The sequence below is a fragment of the Gobio gobio genome (genome assembly GCF_949357685.1).
Source record: "Gobio gobio genome assembly, chromosome: 24".
Lineage (NCBI taxonomy): Eukaryota > Metazoa > Chordata > Actinopteri > Cypriniformes > Gobionidae > Gobio > Gobio gobio.
Genome location: NC_137120.1, coordinates 29,201,834 through 29,218,911, shown reverse-complemented (window position 1 = coordinate 29,218,911; position 17,078 = coordinate 29,201,834). Strand labels below are relative to the sequence as shown.

The 17,078-nt window shown below is 38.3% G+C and overlaps 1 protein-coding gene across 2 annotated transcripts in view; it reads right to left on the bottom strand.

Moving 5' to 3' along the window:
* LOC307121106 (complement factor H-like) overlaps positions 1-17,078 on the bottom strand; it is a 45,671-nt gene that overhangs the window by 16,686 nt on the left and 11,907 nt on the right. Inside the window, exons 7-16 of one of the 2 annotated variants that reach the window (XM_079808529.1) lie at positions 15,457-15,642; positions 15,182-15,289; positions 13,213-13,401; positions 8,802-8,996; positions 8,547-8,723; positions 8,284-8,460; positions 7,976-8,149; positions 7,724-7,894; positions 7,422-7,601; positions 6,193-6,336 (exon numbers count right to left, since the gene is read on the bottom strand). In XM_079808529.1, the coding sequence (XP_079664655.1) occupies positions 6,193-6,336; positions 7,422-7,601; positions 7,724-7,894; positions 7,976-8,149; positions 8,284-8,460; positions 8,547-8,723; positions 8,802-8,996; positions 13,213-13,401; positions 15,182-15,289; positions 15,457-15,642 (1,701 nt within the window). The remainder of the gene's footprint in view (positions 1-6,192; positions 6,337-7,421; positions 7,602-7,723; positions 7,895-7,975; positions 8,150-8,283; positions 8,461-8,546; positions 8,724-8,801; positions 8,997-13,212; positions 13,402-15,181; positions 15,290-15,456; positions 15,643-17,078) is intronic. The other variant, XM_079808530.1, reaches the window with a different exon arrangement.

Below are 17,078 nucleotides of genomic sequence, written 5' to 3'. Positions count from 1 at the left end.
GTAGCCATTCAACTAGTATCTGATGTGCCATTTGATTCAGTGAAACTATGTGACGCTAAGAGAACATCTCAGAGATTTGAGGAAATTGAAAATATTTCTCAACCTGCTTACTCATGTGTCACACTGCAAAGTTGTTCCTCCACCAACAGGGATAGGATAGGACAGACACATGGACCAGTGAGGAGCCCAGGAAAGAACCGAATGCAACAGGCATCGGGGGCCAATCCTTGGGTGAAGATTTCCCTCATAGGCATTCCCACAATAGTCCATCCTTACCTCACTGTTCTTTAGGTGTCGCAGGAATTAAGAAATAGGGAAAGAAGGAATAACAATAGCAGACTCAGATTGAACAGATGAGACAACCCTAATGTTTGCTGTCTTTTAGAACGAATACTGCTCTGTTGTCTTTTGTTCTCTTTCTTAATCTGTGCAGATACCACTTGACGGTTATCCTGAGCTCAAATATCCTAATTCTAATTCCTAATTCCATCTGCTGTACTGCCATGGCCGAGTCTACACAAATCAAAGATAATGACCAGACAAAAAGGCCAACCACAGAAAAGCATGGAACAGAACCCCCAAATGTAACCATTGCTGAAATGAAAGACAACCTGTTTGAATATTTGGACAAAAGGCTGGGACTGAGGAAGTGCCATGATGACATGTGGAAGAAATATGGCATTAAAAATTCGGAAGATGGATTATGGGACTTGCAGGATATTAAAAGGGTTTACGGAAAGACATATCACTTAAGGTCAAACACTAAGAGAGATGGATTATCTGTTATTCTGGGCAAACAAATTCGGCAACATTTGCAGAAGTGTGAGACTGACAAACTACATCGAGAGATCAATGCGGAAAAGGCAAAAGTTCGAGCACTTGCTGAACAACTGCAAAATGAAAAGAAGGAAAAAGAAAGACTCTTGAATGATAATGACAAGCTGTTAAAATTGCTTTCTGGGCAACAAAATTCCATAAAATCTAGCAGCAAGATAGAGAAAGAGTTGCTCTATCCATTTAAAGAACTCGAGAAGGTTCAACAGCGTCATCATCTGCTAGGAGAAACTGAGAGCTCTGATGGCAGTGATGTTGAACCTGAGACACATGTTCATGTCCCCAAGAAGAACAAAAAGATTAGACTTGCTCCTGTAATTGTCAAGAACAGAAGGACTGAAATTGAAGTTGACAATGAGGAGGATTATGAGGAGGAAGGCGAAAGACGAACCCACATCGTAAAAAAAACTATTAAGAAATACATTCCCTGTAAGACATACCAGCCAGCTTCACCGGAGCAAGTAGACAAGTGGTCTAAGGAATTACCAGATGTGTACAAACAACCACGAAAAGTATGGCAAGTTCTTCAGCGGTTGCAGAAAATCTATTCCTTACACCCATTAGATGGAGCAATGATACTTAATATCAACATGAGAGACAATGATCAAAAAAACCTCACTGGAAGTGTTGAATCCAGGGTAGGTGAGTCTCAAGAGAACATTGAGGCTGGCTGGGAAGCTGTAAAAACCTTCTTGTTCGAAATGAAACCTGCAGAGATTAATTGGGCTAAAATTACCTTATGCATGCAGAAAACAGGAGAAACTGTTACAGAGTTTGAAGAACGCTTCACACAAACCTGGTTGGAACACTCCGGTGTAAATGACAGTGAGGATCTAGACAAGGATACTAGCATGCCTCTGAAAACTGCATTTGTGAATGGACTGAAACCTGAAATCTCAAAAGCCCTAAAAATCCGATATGACGACTGGGACAGTGTTGGAACAGCTTTCAATCAGCTTGTTGAGTGGTCAGCAAAAATTGAAAGGACACATGAGGTCAAACTAAGAACTCTGCAATCTGGATCTTTAACACACAGCACAAGGAACATGGGGATTGATGTTCAAGAAAAAGGAGGTTGGAGATATACACACACAAAACCACAACGTCAAGAACGACACAGAAAGTGCAACTTTTGCAACAAAGAAGGACACTGGTTTCGTGAATGCAAAAAGAGAATGAGGGATGAAAACAAAGATGGGAATGATCTCACCAAGAGGTTTGAGCAGCATACTGAAGAACAAAAGCACACCCTTCTAAATCAAACTCCAGGAGAACATAGCAGACAACCAAATGGCAAAGAAAACAGGTTTTGCAGTTCCTGTCAGAAAATAGGCCATTCAGAGGTAAAATGCTGGTCACTTGGAAAGGGTCGTCCTCCGCCTTATTTTCAGAAAAATAGGGAATTACTTTCTAAAAGCAAAGATCAGCGCGTATTTACAGGTAAAGCTCTCAGTGAGCTGACTGCATTGTTCATGCAAGGCCTTCAACTATTAACTTCACTTGCGAGCGGGCTAGCAGCCTCTTAGCAATGAGTTTAATAGTAAAACATCCAAATTGCAATGATCCTGTTTGTTTTCTCATTAATAAACACAGAACACAACACTATCTGCCATTTCCAAAAGATCACAACTCCAAAATAAAAGCTTCAAGAGGATTCAAGCATTCAAGAGGATGATAAGTTTCACCATGAACTCTTATACTGTAATTTTAAGAAGGAACCTGTATACAGCATGTGTACATGATATCTATATTGTGATCAAAAATGATCAAAGGAGGGATTGATAGATTTTGTATTTAAATCTTCCAGGCCAGTTCCTGTTTGTAAAATGAGCACCAGTTGTCTTTAATGGCCCTTGGAGCCCATGAGTGATTGGATTAGCATCTATGCATTTGAATGTCACTGTTATGCTGATTGGATCAGTATTTGGGGTGTGTAAGAACGATCTCCTGTGGGAGGTCCTAACAGTTTCCCTTTGTCTGAAGCCCTTTGTCTTCCCTGTATAAAGTTCTGTCTCAGAACACAGAACGTTGGGTTAAGATTGTTGAAGGGCGGCATGATAACATCGATGCTGAAAGACTGCTACACTACAAACCTTCAATAAAATCTTCTCCCCACAAGAACTCTGGTCAAGCTTACTTATTTTATGTATTGGAGAAATCTAATACATTGGCGAGCCACCCAAACGACTGCTCGGCCAAATACACCAAAATCTAACAATTGGCATGTTAGTGCATTAAACTAGTGCATTAAACTAGTGCAAAAAGTTTTCCTGCATCACATCTGGCAAATGACAGAACAGAAGTTCTTCATTATATAATGAGGATGAGACGAATGAATGGATGAATAAGAGAATCGCCAGCTTGATGTGTTTTATAATAAAAGGCAATAACTTAACGTTAAGCCCTGAAAGAGGCCGACACCAAATGCAATCTACCGTGCCGCATATATCACACAAATGACTTAATTTACTTATTACCTATTATTTTAGACATATAAGACATGAGGAAAACAAAACTATTGCCTACCATTAGACAATTATGTGGTAAACGAGAACACACTCATGAAACCAATGAATGCAATAACTCGTGATTATACAAAAAGTCTTTTAAACTTCATAGTCATTTGGCCCATGCACCTGTTTTATTACATGTTGACCTCTGTGGTACCCTTTGTCACAGGGTGTTTTGGTGTTGGTTCATGTTTCATATGTTTAGTGCATCACGTTTACTGTCATGTTTCTAAGTTTGTCTTGTCCTTTCAGTTTCCTGGTTTTGTCATGTGTTTCATTGTCATGTGATTCCTATGCCCTCATGTGTTGTGTCATGTCATTGGCTAATTGTCTCATCACTGTTCACAGGTGTCACTTGTCTTGTCATTTAGTCTGTGTATTTAAGCCCTCATGTTTGCCGTGTTACCTTGTCTGTTATTGATGTTGTTACCTGCTGTAGAGGTGAGGTTTATGTTTAGCCATGTCAAGTCTTTGTTTTGAGTATTGCCAAGTTTTTGTTATCTTTTGAAGTTTTTGATTAAACTGCACTTGGGTCCAACAACTTGCCTCGTCAGTAGAATTCAGTGACACCCTTGAGGCTTGCAAAGTCCTGCCACTTCTTCCTGACCTCCTTCCCTGATTTTAATGCCCCTGCTTAGTTTTACAGCAATATCCTTCCAGATTTTTTTGTTTTTTGTTTATTTGTACTGCCATTAAACCTACTGAAAATCTTAGGACCCCCTTGAAAACGAGAATTCATCTCGATGGGTTTATCCTAAAGAATACAATTTGTTACAAAAATTATGTTTGAGCTCCTCCTGTAAAATAACATTAATTTCCTCTAGTTTCCTCCTTTTTCTTTGTTTTGATTCAGCCATTTTTTGTCTCCACCTATGTCTAAACTATGTAATATAGATTTTTGACCTCGTAGCAAATGATAATTAGGCTAAACATTTTGAAATGCAAGCGTGTGCGACAATGCGAGCCATTCTATAAGGTGACTTTTTAGCACTTGACAAACGGACAGCGACTCTAGCCAGGGGCCCAACTACCCAGTGCCAGAGGGGTGAGCAGCAACAATTTTGTCGCTGATTCCAATATAGAAACGAAAAGAAAGAAAATAATCGGAGTAGGCTAACAAACATTCTAGAGCGCTCTTTAGTTCCTACTAAATTGCAACATGGCGTGCCTTTTCACTCGCCCATTTATTTAGTATTGATGGTCATTGCAAAAACTGTCATGCAGGGGTGCGTTTCCCAAAAGCATCGTTAGCCAACTATGGTCGCAAGTTCCGTCGTTATCAACATAGTTCAACCAGTCTGTGTTTCCCGAAACCATCGCAAACTTGCGTGGTTGGAACGACAACTCTCGACCTGTGGTTAGAAGCATAGTTTCTTGTTTGCATGATATGTGGACTTAATAAATCCTTACCTTGAGCAAAATAAGCAAGCTGACACTCAGTACAACCTATATATTTTATTTAGAATACATACAAATGTAAATTATGTCTTTTAGTTTGTCAAGAGATTTAAAGCACCATTTTTTAAGAGTGCGCATGTGCGGACGTGCACTAGTATGTAAAATCGAGCTTGTAACATCATTAACCAACGTGGTTGAACGACAGATTTGCGACAATATGGTTTCGGGAAACCATTTTGTGAGCTAGTTGATTTCTTCAACGATGCATCGTATGGTAGTTAAGCAGTGAGTTACATCGTTGTACGGGAAACGCACTCCTGATCGGCTGAGGATGGGAACCTATAATGGTGAATTCAAATTTTACTGTAACTGTAGCTACTAATCATAGCCGCGAGCGAGATGATTGATAGGACGATAACGGAGGCACAAGCGCAAGATCACTTTTGTTAATAACAAAAAACAAACCACAAATTGAGGTTCCCCTTACAGGGGAATTTCCAAATATCTTTTATTTATTTGTTATAATTCGGGTAGCCTATAGCTATTTTATGTCATACGTCTTATTTGTTTTTTTAACAAAAGTTTAATATAGGCTACGCAAGTTTTTTTATCGTACTGTTTTATTATTGTTGTATTTTCATAAAAAATAGGCTAATAACGAACAAAAGAAATAAACATTCGTTTGAAAGTAATTAAAGAGGAAATTATGAGTTAAGCAATATCATACGAGCAAGAGAGCTATTTTCCAGAATAGCCTATATCACCACGATTGCAAAATGCGATATTCATTTTATTCAACAGTTCAATAAACAACAAGCTGTCATTTTTTTACAGTTTTGCTCTATTTTTCCAACAAAAATAGATTCAAACAAAGTGTAGGTTTCGTTCTGGCATAACTCATCGTTTTTGAACAGTTGTGTATTATGTAGAAGAGTATTGTGATAGAGAGATCGAGTGAGCAAGTGTATTACCTGCATTTAGATATAGCATTTTCCTTCAGGTCAGTCCTATGTTCCTAATAAAAAAATGTGTTTGAATGTCCGCTGTGATATATTCCTTTTAACAGTTAAGGGGTTTCCCCTTGTCCTAACACTGACAGCGCTATTCACAGCATTTGTCAGTTGATTCTTGTTGCTCCATGTTCACCACAAGTTTCAGTCCAATATAAAAGTCTTCGCTACTGACCGACTCACTCATTAAGACGGTCTTTACTGCCATCTAATGGTGTAATAATGTAACTTCAGTTGCTGTTCATGGTCAGATACTTTTTTTCCCAGCGGAAGGAAGGATTTTAGCGATTTTACATGTTTTGGTTTTAATATTTGCATTGTGTAGTAACCATTAAGATTTATACAAAATGTTTTATTAAGCTCTAGTATTAATTCCACTATTATATTGTCCACTATATGCTTTCGCTGCTCCTCACAAACATGATAATTGAGAAGCTCACCTTTACAAACTGGTGTCTCCCATGTACCACCGACACATTTTATGACGTGTGGAGTTTTGATCTCTGGATCACATTCCACTTCAGCAGTTTCTTGATCACGAAGGTTTAGTTTAACATTGGGAACACTGGGCAAAGCACCACATTCTTCCTCCCCATAAAGACAGAAAACAGGGAGCACATTTCAGTACACTTTCATTCGTCTAACATCTGAGACTGACAGTAATAAAACTCACTCATTAAGACAGTATTTACTGCTATCTAATGGTGTAATAATGTAACTTCAGTTGCTGTTCATGGTCAGGGGACTATTTTTGTTTCCAGTGGAAGGAAGGATTTTAGTGATTTTACTTCATGAAAGTTGCTTTGTTACATATTTTTTGGCTTTAATATTTACATTGTGTAGTAACCATTAAGATTTATACAAAATGTTTTATTAGTTGTATGTTTTATTGCTCTAGTATTATTTCTTAATTTATAATATGAAAAATATGCAAGGATTATTCAACCCAATTTGATGGATTTTGTCTACTGGAAAAAGAGTAGACAAAGTTTTTTTATCTTACCCTCACAAACAGGTTTATGATAAATATGTGGAGAGAGGCTGAGTGGAGTCAGATTCATTCTTTTAAATGTTCCTTATTTGGATAAACTCAGGTTTGTACATTATACTTAGTGTCTGTGACTTTATTTATAAAGTTTCTATAATCTCTTTTATTTTGCGAATTCACTGAGGATTAACGTGACTATTTTTTAAACCACTCAACCCTCTTTCTCTATTGGCTTCAAGCTGGTGAGAATCTTTATGAGAAGGACATTTAGAACAATGGCACTAAAACACTCGTTTGATTCTGACTCTAGAAAACATTTGGACACAATAACTGTTGCATAGGATGAGTCACCCATATTTTTGCTGTTTTCCCAGAAGAGAAAAAACAAGTCAATTTTTAAAAGCAAATGAAACTGATAATGTTTAACATCATATTATAATATTAATCTAGAGCAAAAGTGCCAAAACTCAATTTCTGATTTCACAGGATCTTCAAAGCAAACTGATTTAATAATAATTGTCATAACTACCACAACATATTCTGTGTATGAATGTTATTCATCTTGATTTTCAAATATCCAAGTATCTTCAATTTGGTAAGATTTTCACCTACCAAAATGTTTTGTTTTCTAATCTGTAAGAAGTTTTAAAAGACAGTTATCATAACCAATCAAAACCTCACCTTTACATGTTGGCGGTTCTTCCCAATTTCCATTGCGGCAGAAAACTGTGCTTTCCCCATTCATTGAGATTGATCTTCCACATGCGTATGTTACATTAGATCCATCTACATACAATTCTTCAGGTTTAGATGTTATGACTGCATTTTCCACCTTTGGAGGAATGTTACAATGCACACCCACTGAAAAAAAAGTGAATTCATGAACTCCAGTAAGACTGAGATCAGATTGTAGATAGACTCTATTGTCCACTATATGCTGGCACTGCTCCTCACAAACATGCAATGAGAATTGAGAAGCTCACCCACACAAACTGGTGTCTCCCATGTACCACTGACACATTTTATGAAGCGTGGAGTTGATATGAACCCTGGATCACATTCAAATGCTGTTGTTTCTCCATCACGAAAGGTATCTTTCAGTTGATTATGTTTTCCATGGTGAACACTGGGAAAAGCACCACATTTTTTTACCGCTGTAAAGACAGAAAACAGGGAGCACATTTCAGTACACTATCATTCGTCTAACACCTGAGACTGACGGTAATAAAACTCACGGATGCACCGAGGTTCTTCAGACCAAGAGCCTTCTCTGCATGTCACTGAATCCCACCAGTTCCCAGTGAATGTTTTATAACCCGTGTTGCAGGAGTAAATTAATTCTTTCTCACTGGAGTTGTTCAATATCAACCCATTTTCCACAGATTTATCAGGGCACAAGTTTGTCTTTGCTGTGACGAAACAGTTTCAAAACTTTTCAAAAGTCTGATTACATGTTTTTGAGTTATCATTGTGAAGATATATAATGATTTGATTGAATATTGAAAAGGTTTTAGTATCTGTAATAAATGTAACTGTAACATACCAGAGCATCGCTGTATGCCTGTCCATTCACTCTGGGAATTACAGGTGATTTGTACAGGCTGATCTGGTACAAACCCAGTTTTACATTTATAGTGTATTATTGAATACATCTTGAAGTTTGGTCTCTGATCTCCCACAATCTGTGCATTTGGGATGTTTGGTGCTGCACACATTTTTTCTGTAAACAAATATCCATCATTAATTAGAATTCATATTAAATGTGAAATCATTTGCACAGACTGTAACATTAATATCAGCACATACTACACTGTGGTTTTGGTGTCCATCCGTCTCGTGTGCATGTGGCCTCTTTGTCCACTTTGTCCACTTGATCATATCCACGCTCACAACTGTAAGATTTTATTGCTCCCAATTTCCGATCTTCCCAGTAAGAGTACGACCAATACATATGCTGGTCACGTGGAACTTCACATCTAATTTCTGAAACAAGATTCACAATACTTTAATAACATGCAGTAAGTTCAGCTCTAATGCAGAAGTGTTTCTCTATAATCTTACCTTCACAACCAGGCTTATGATCCCACTGCCCATCATCTTTACATGTAAACGATTTGATTAATTCTTTTGTTGGACGGATCCAGTATTCTTCAGTGCAGGTGATCTCCACTCTTTCTCCAACTCTAAAAATAGTTTTACCCGCTGGGTTGATCTTTTCTACTCCAATTGTGGTTGACGTCAGCACACAAGTTATTTCTGTACAATACATAATTAAAAGATAAAGCAAAATAATAATAATTGTGAAACAGTGAAAAATAAAATGCTTGGTTTCCATGAATAGAGTGTTGTCCCTATGAGGCACATTTTCTATTTTGAGAACCTTTATAAATATTTGCTAAACTATTATCTGAAAATCAAGCTAGCATGAAAAGCATGCATATCTGTATCCCCTTAAGTTCTTTACCTTCTCGACAATCCAAATGATAAAACACTCACTATTTCGAAATAATCAGTTGAACTGATAATCATTGTAGTAAGTTAGCAAATTTTGTAGTTACCAAATAATAATAATAATGTTTAGCTACCTCAAACAAACAAAAAAACAAACAAACTGGGGTCCGTTCTTCGTACCTCGCTTAATACATCTGAGATGATTTGACAGATCCCAGATCTTTTAATCGTGATAACTGATGTCTGGCTAATTTGGTTCTTCAAACGAATTTGCAGATTGGATTCAAATATCTGGATTCAAATATCTAAGATTACTGCACGTTCTTGTGTTCACTGAAGAGGGCAGATGCATCGATACTCGAAACCACGATCAGTAAAGCAGCGATTGGCTGGCGTCAAGACAACGTAATGACAGCATATAATTTAAAAAGCCACCTGGCAAAAATCTTGACAAATTACACAAAAACCCCCCCACAAATTTCTGGACATTTATAAGGAAACAGCCAAACGACCAAACCAACATAAAAGTTATAATAGATAAATGATTTTTTAAAAAAAACATGATTCCCAATTTTTTAAATTCACGATTTTATAGTACTTGTAGACCCTTTACATTTTTATTTACATTTTACATTTACATTTACGCATTTGGAAGACGCTTTTATCCAAAGCGACTTACATTGCATTCAAGGTACACATTTTTGTTATATTTTGTCAGTTCTTGCTTTCCCAGGGAATCGAACCCATGACCTTGGCATTGCTAGTGCCACGCTCTAGTGTTTGAGCTACAGCCTGCGCATATTTCAATGTTGTAATTAGCAATTCATTTAATCTTTAATTCAATTTTAAACAGATTTGTTACGTGACAGCATTAATTAAAGTTTCTTAAGAGCAAGTTATCTGCATCTCCTGTGCTGCATCAAGCCACTCCCATAATATCTGTCATCACTCAAATTAATGCACGGCTCAGAGTAACTGTACAGCATGTGTGTAAGACTGCAATTAACATTATAGAGTCATATCAACAATAAATCTCTCAATCAAGGGGCTGTGTCTATAGTATTATACACAACATTATAATATCATTTTCAAAGACATTTTTATATTATTATTGTTATTATTTAAAATTATTATTGCCCCTGGTTCAGTAAGTAAATCTTGTAAAGTAGCAGTGGTTGGGACAAATTTTAAGTATCAACACCGCTTAAAAAGTTGCAATCTAATCCTGTTTACATGAAATAAGCCTGTTCGCGAGCAGGTTTAAGCTTACGGACCTGTTGCTATGACAGCAAGTCCAGGATGAACTTCGAAGCTAATTGAGTTTGCGAGGTATGAAGAACGGACCCCGGGAGTAAGTTCAGACAGCTCAGAGTATGGCCCTGTCCTAAATGGCATCCTAAACCCTCATGGTCTTCCTCTGAGTCCGCACTTTCACGACATAATGCCGCTTTGACTGCCGGGAAGAAGTCCGCAGCGTAATGGGCCTTTAACACAGAACGCGGCAACGGCACCGCTACACTAAGAAATCCATTCATTTCAATGGCTTGCACCGCGCAAGAACGGTTTGTTGCTGCGTCTACCAAAGCGAACGTGCAGCGGAGCACAGTGCACCATTGACGAGCTTGCGCGCACGCCGCGGTCAAAGTTCAAAATATTTCAACTTTTGCCGCTGCGCTCTGTCACGATGACCCGCGCGGCCAATAGAAACGGTGCATCGAAACAAGCACGGAAAGCATAATGGCTGAACAGTTTTGAAAACTCCACCTACTTTGGTCTGGGCAGCGAAGCGCAAATCGCTTTGTATATGAAGGGCTATGCTAAAGCCAGTGGCCAGTGCAGCGCATTCCGCATCCTGTGTGAAAGCCCCATAACCCGCACCAGTGCAGGCTCGGCAGAAGTGTGAATCGAGGGCACATATCAACCTCAAAGGGGGCGCTCGTGAGCACCCTTCTGAGACCTAAAATGACAAATGGGACAACCTGCGGTCTCGTGGACTTAACAGACACGAGCACGCAAAGGCCATTGTAAGTCCACAAGACCGAAAGTGCACATGAAGTGTGCCATTTGGGACAGGGCCTATGTTCCCGGTTAACACACAAGGCATTCTCAACAGAGCGACGAATCAATGATTCACCATGGAAACAGACACTCAGGCCCTGTCCCAAATGGCACCCTAAAACCTCACGGTCTTCCGATTTACATAACCTACTTATTGCACATCGACACCTATTTGGTGGTTATGCAATAATTTTTTCAATGTCTTCATTTAATAAGTATTCTTTATTCACTGAGAATAAGGATTATATTGTTTGTTTGATGCTAATTAATTGAATGCAGATCCATGTGTGAGATGACAATAAAATAAATAATAAATATATTTGAATTGAATTAACATTTAAACATTACCTTGCTATATATTGTTTTGATTCGAATTATTTAGAATTAATATATAGTATTGTATATTATATAACTGAAACAAATTTGGTTATATTAATAACTATATTAATTATATAAAACACATCTGAATACCTCTCAAGCAAACTAAACCTTGAACATAACCAGTATGGGATCAGATTCCGGCCAAATTTATTGCAGTCACGCATAAAAAAATAATAAGCGTGAATCAAAATTTTAAAAACACGTGAAAATATAACGCACAAAACTGAAAAATCAATCAGAATTATCTGAATCGCTCACAAAATCATGTTTTCTGCTCTTATTTTCAGTTTCTGCATGTCCATGCTCTTTTCTCCTTTGCTCTTGTTTCCACATTCTGTGCTTGCGGTTTCAAATGTTGCAGTTCAAGTTTCATGTAAATTAGGGTGGGTCTTTGCATCCCCATTGGTCCACTAGTTCTAGATTGACAGCTCATCCTCAAGCCAGTCAATTGAAGAGGGAAGTTTACATCACTCCAATGTGACTCATGCTGCAGTTCAGCCAGCCACTGTGTTTTAGGGGGGTTTCTTATAATTAAAGCAGTAAAATTAACATTATCACTGGGTTCTTACTGACGCTTGGCTGTGAGCGAAATGCGTTCACTATAGGCCCAGAGATGCACGGATGGGCTTTTATTTAATCCGCAACCGCATCACAAAATCCGTCCGCACCAACGTTTTTTGACTAATGTTCAAAGCCGATCCTGCCCGCCATCCACTGATTGTAAAGCCTTGTTGGCGATGCAAGGCGCTGCTGACATGAGCAATCATAACGCAATGGACTGTGGCCTACATTAAACCTTTTACTAAAATAGTTAAGATCAGATTTTTGTTGTATTTGTATGTGTACTGGAAGTTTCAGTAGAAAGAAATGTTCCTTGTGTGTGCAAGCACAATTGGCAATAAAGCTCTTTCTGATTCTGATTCTGACAACACAGTCGGCTTTCATCAGCGCTATAGTTCTGTGGTCGATTTGGTGTGTCCCTACACTTACTACTTCAAATTTAGAACCACATTTGAATTTTATGCATGGAAATATTAAACTGTGTCCAGGTTTGACTGGACCCTCAATATCAGGGAATCGCTCCATTAAGTCTTCTATTGTTTTTAGAGGACAAGTTCACTGCAGTGTCCTCCATCTGGACTTATCTATTCATAAGAATTTAGGTCATATGTTTTAATATACAACGTCAACTATCAAAATGTTTTTTTTTTTTTTTAAGGTGAAAGTCATATTAGTTCACAAATTGAACTTTTCCCAACAACCACAATGTCTAGTAAATTTCCAAATTGCACTAGAATCTCGTATTTTTCATTTTCACTGTGTAGTGTAGACTGAGGCTTTGTTAGTTGTTAATTAACTCACACTAAGGTAAAGCAAGACAGCAAACAAAATCTTTAAAAGGTCTTTCCCAGTTGGGACAGAGTTCATGTATGTATTGAATGGTTGATGTTTTAATGGATCAAGCATAGAATAACACTTTTTTGGTATAAATTACAATTTTGATATTTTTTCAACATTATATGTGTAAAAACAAACCTTTAAATATTTTAATAAAATATATTACTGCAGTTTCTCTTCATACCTCTACATTTTGGATATGGGTTATCCCATTTTCCACTTGACAGGCATTCAATTGTTCGTTGGCCGTACATCTTCATGTTCACATCTGTGCATCGGAAAACTAAGATATGTCCAGGTTTATAAGGTGAAACGATACCTGGATGTCCAATTACAATGTCAACATTGATGAGTTGCTCGCCCTCACATGTAACTTCTGCCGAAGAAGAAATAAAATTAATTCAATATAAAAAGATAGCAGTTTACTGGAATAAAGAACAGTTTAATAGCATCTGACATTAACCAAAGGCATGAAAATGAGGAAAAATGCTCAGACATCAAAACCATACTGCAGTGTATATTTGAAGTACCCTAATTAGGGTGTATGCCATGCTAGTATACTACTAATAAAATCAATGATACTCTTGTTTTATAATTTCAGTTCAGTTTTATAATCTATTTCAATTTTAATCCACATTTGGATTTTATTGAAAAAAAAAGCAGTATAAATTCAGACAGAAATTATAAATAAACACTTGTTTATAAAAACCCATATTATAATTTTTTTGTACAACATATAAAAACATGCTTTAGTTATTTTTTATATTGTTGCGTTACCTTGAGCATTTGTTGAGACATCCACGGTCGTGAATAGAAGAAAGAGAAATATCTTAGAATATTTCATTTTAGGCTGTAAAACATGACAGGTTGCTTAGTACAGTTTACAAGGTTGAACATGGAGTATTTAAAGAAAATTTCCTTATTTTGAACAAATTTAGATTTCTTTTATTTTAAACAAAGCAAAGATTTCTTTAGTATTAAACTTAAGTATGGATAAAAAATCTGACATTACCTGTTTTCCAAAAGATATATTCATGAACACTCTTAAGACTGGTTGCGATATGAATCTTTGAAGTCTGTGTAAGATAAAGGCAATCGCCCCTTCCCTCCTCCCCATCAGCCCCTCCCCTCCGCCCCATCAGCCCCTCCCCTCCGCCCCATCAGCCCCTCCCCTCCGCCCCATCAGCCCCTCCCCTCCACCCCATCAGCCCCTCCCTCCGCCCCATCAGCCCCTCCCCTCCGCCTCATCAGCCCCTCCCCTCCGCCTCATCAGCCCCTCCCCTCCGCCCCATCAGTCCCTCCCCTCCGCCCCATCAGCCCCTCCCTCCGCCCCATCAGCCCCTCCGCCCCATCAGCCCCTCCCCTCCGCCCCATCAGCCCCTCCCCTCCTCCCCATCAGCCCCTCCCCTCCTCCCCATCAGCCCCTCCCCTCCTCCCCATCAGCCCCTCCCCTCCGCCCCATCAGCCCCTCCCCTCCGCCCCATCAGCCCCTCCCCTCCGCCCCATCAGCCCCTCCCCTCCTCCCCATCAGCCCCTCCCCTCCTCCCCATCAGCCCCTCCCCTCCGCCCCATCAGCCCCTCCCCTCCTCCCCATCAGCCCCTCCCCTCCGCCCCATCAGTCCCTCCCCTCCGCCCCATCAGCCCCTCCCCATCAGCCCCTCCCCTCCGCCTCATCAGCCACTCCCCTCCGCCTCATCATTGAATGCAAAAAGGCTCACAACAATTTTATGAGCGTAAACAGCACAGAACTGTAATTTGTTCTGTTTGTGCACTAATTTTAGCTGAAGTTTTGCAATTTAATCCATTTAATTTAATTTGTGACCAAAATGTACTCTTTAGTTTGAAGAGTCTAAAAAGAGTTGATTGAATATTTTTTGGAAATGTTTTTTTATTGTACAATACACATATGATCACTTAGCATTAAATTAATTAATGTCCTTTTTATACATGCACATTTTTAAACATGTTGCTTTTATAAAACTGAATTAGGATTTTTTTATGTTTATTTTGTCTTGTTTTGTTCTTTATTTTTACAGCTGGTGCATCATTAATGTTTTATTCTCCTTGTCACACACACTTAGGCAAAATCATCACTCCATCATTACAATATTGTATTAAGGCATTGACTTTTAAATGTTGTTTTCCCCACTGACATGCAAAGGTGGTTCTATCCCCATGTGGTGAGAATATCTTTTGCCGTCCACCCCACTTCAGCTGTATACCTCTTTCATCCATTTCCTCCACCGTCACTGTACAGGGCTCTGAAACAAACACATCTCACTGTCAGTGTTACAATATACATTCATTGATTCATCAGAACCAGATTTACAACTTCAACTACAAGATTACATCAAACTTAAAACAAATACAGTGAGAAAAACCTCATGACTTTTAATGTCTTAAATATGGTGTAGATGTTCATACTTACTTAAACACTTAATATTTCCTCTCCATTCGCCTTGTTCACAGGTGTAGTAGTTGGAGTAGGGGTGATGCGGAACCAGTGTGTATTTATCAAAGCAGATGTATTCAACTCTCTCCCATGAATTGTATTCAGGTTTTGTCATTTCTCTTGTATCTGCAAATTCCACATGTGGTGGTCGCCCACATTTCCCTGAGGACAAAGACATTTTTTAGACTGTTTTTAGATCAAGTGTGGCATTAATAAATCTCAATATCAGTCACATGCCTCTTTTACAGCCTTAAACAACAGAACATGTGTTTAATGTAATGCATGAATATGAGAAGATAAGCAGAGGTGCATGTAACTTTTTTGGTCTGGTTCTCAAGGGAGCTCCTGGAGATGCTGCTTGGTGCTCATTTGTTGTTTGATTAACATTGGTGGTGACAAACAGCTGCAGGTATATTAGGCTTCTGTCCATTTAAGACGAATACACAGATCAAATGAGACACATCTGGTTTTATTTCTCAATTGGATACTCGCCAAGACAGGCATTTTGACTTAATTTTGTATGCATGTGTCCGTTCAAGCTCAAAATAAGAGAAAGAGAGCAGAATTCATCGGTCACGGGCTGTCTATGCACATAAAACATACAAGTTACAGTCTTGTTATTGTGCTTGATGTTTAAACTGCCAGGACTTAAAAGCACATGCAAATGATAAACTTTCACTCTATGATAGGTAAAGTTTGTAATTAATCCGCTATAACCACGTGCTTTCCGAACCGATCAACTAAGATCCCTATACATACACAGAGCACATTGCAATATCGATGCTAAAACGTTATATTGTGCTGCCCTAATCATGATTGCTATCTTACCAGAGATGGAGAAAAATCCTACTCCAGTAAGTAAAGGTGTCCGTGTACCTGTCCCCAAAAATGTTGGTACTCAAAAGCGCTTCCCTCCACATTTTTTGGTGTGCATCTTTCATTTTTTTACCATGCATTCATTTAATGAGCATGTAATTCTCTGCTGACAAAATGGCTTTCAATAAAGCTGCCTTTGTGGTAGAAAGGCTAAATCTTTGTTAAAATTGGTGATACCTGACTAGAGAAAACAGAGAAAAAGGGGCTGTTGTCTTCCTTTTGCCAAATAGGTATAGCAAAACTTTGACGCCCATAATGCATTGGGCTTGTTGCCGTCCAAGACAACTCCCACCAGTCTGCTCCTATTGGCAGAGCTGGGTAGATTACTTACAAAATGTAGTCGGTGTGTTACTGATTCCAAATTACATGACAACAATTGTATATACACATTTAATATTACACATTTAAGGTAATATAATCAGACTACTTTTTGATTACTTTTGACCTAACTCGTTTATTGCATTGATTTGAATAGGATAATCTCGAACCATATTGACCATAAAAATACAAAGAGAAAGAAAATATATTCCACGCTTTATTAACAAAATGAGAAGTGCATTAAATATTACATTACGTCAGGCTTTCCCAGACTGGGGTTTGTGATGGAACTGCAGGGGAGTTTGTGAGTTTAATGAAAAGCTATTCAGTAAATATATTATAAGAATTGAAAATTCAAATAATTTTAAAATATAATACTTACAAAAAAAAGATTAAAAAAAAAA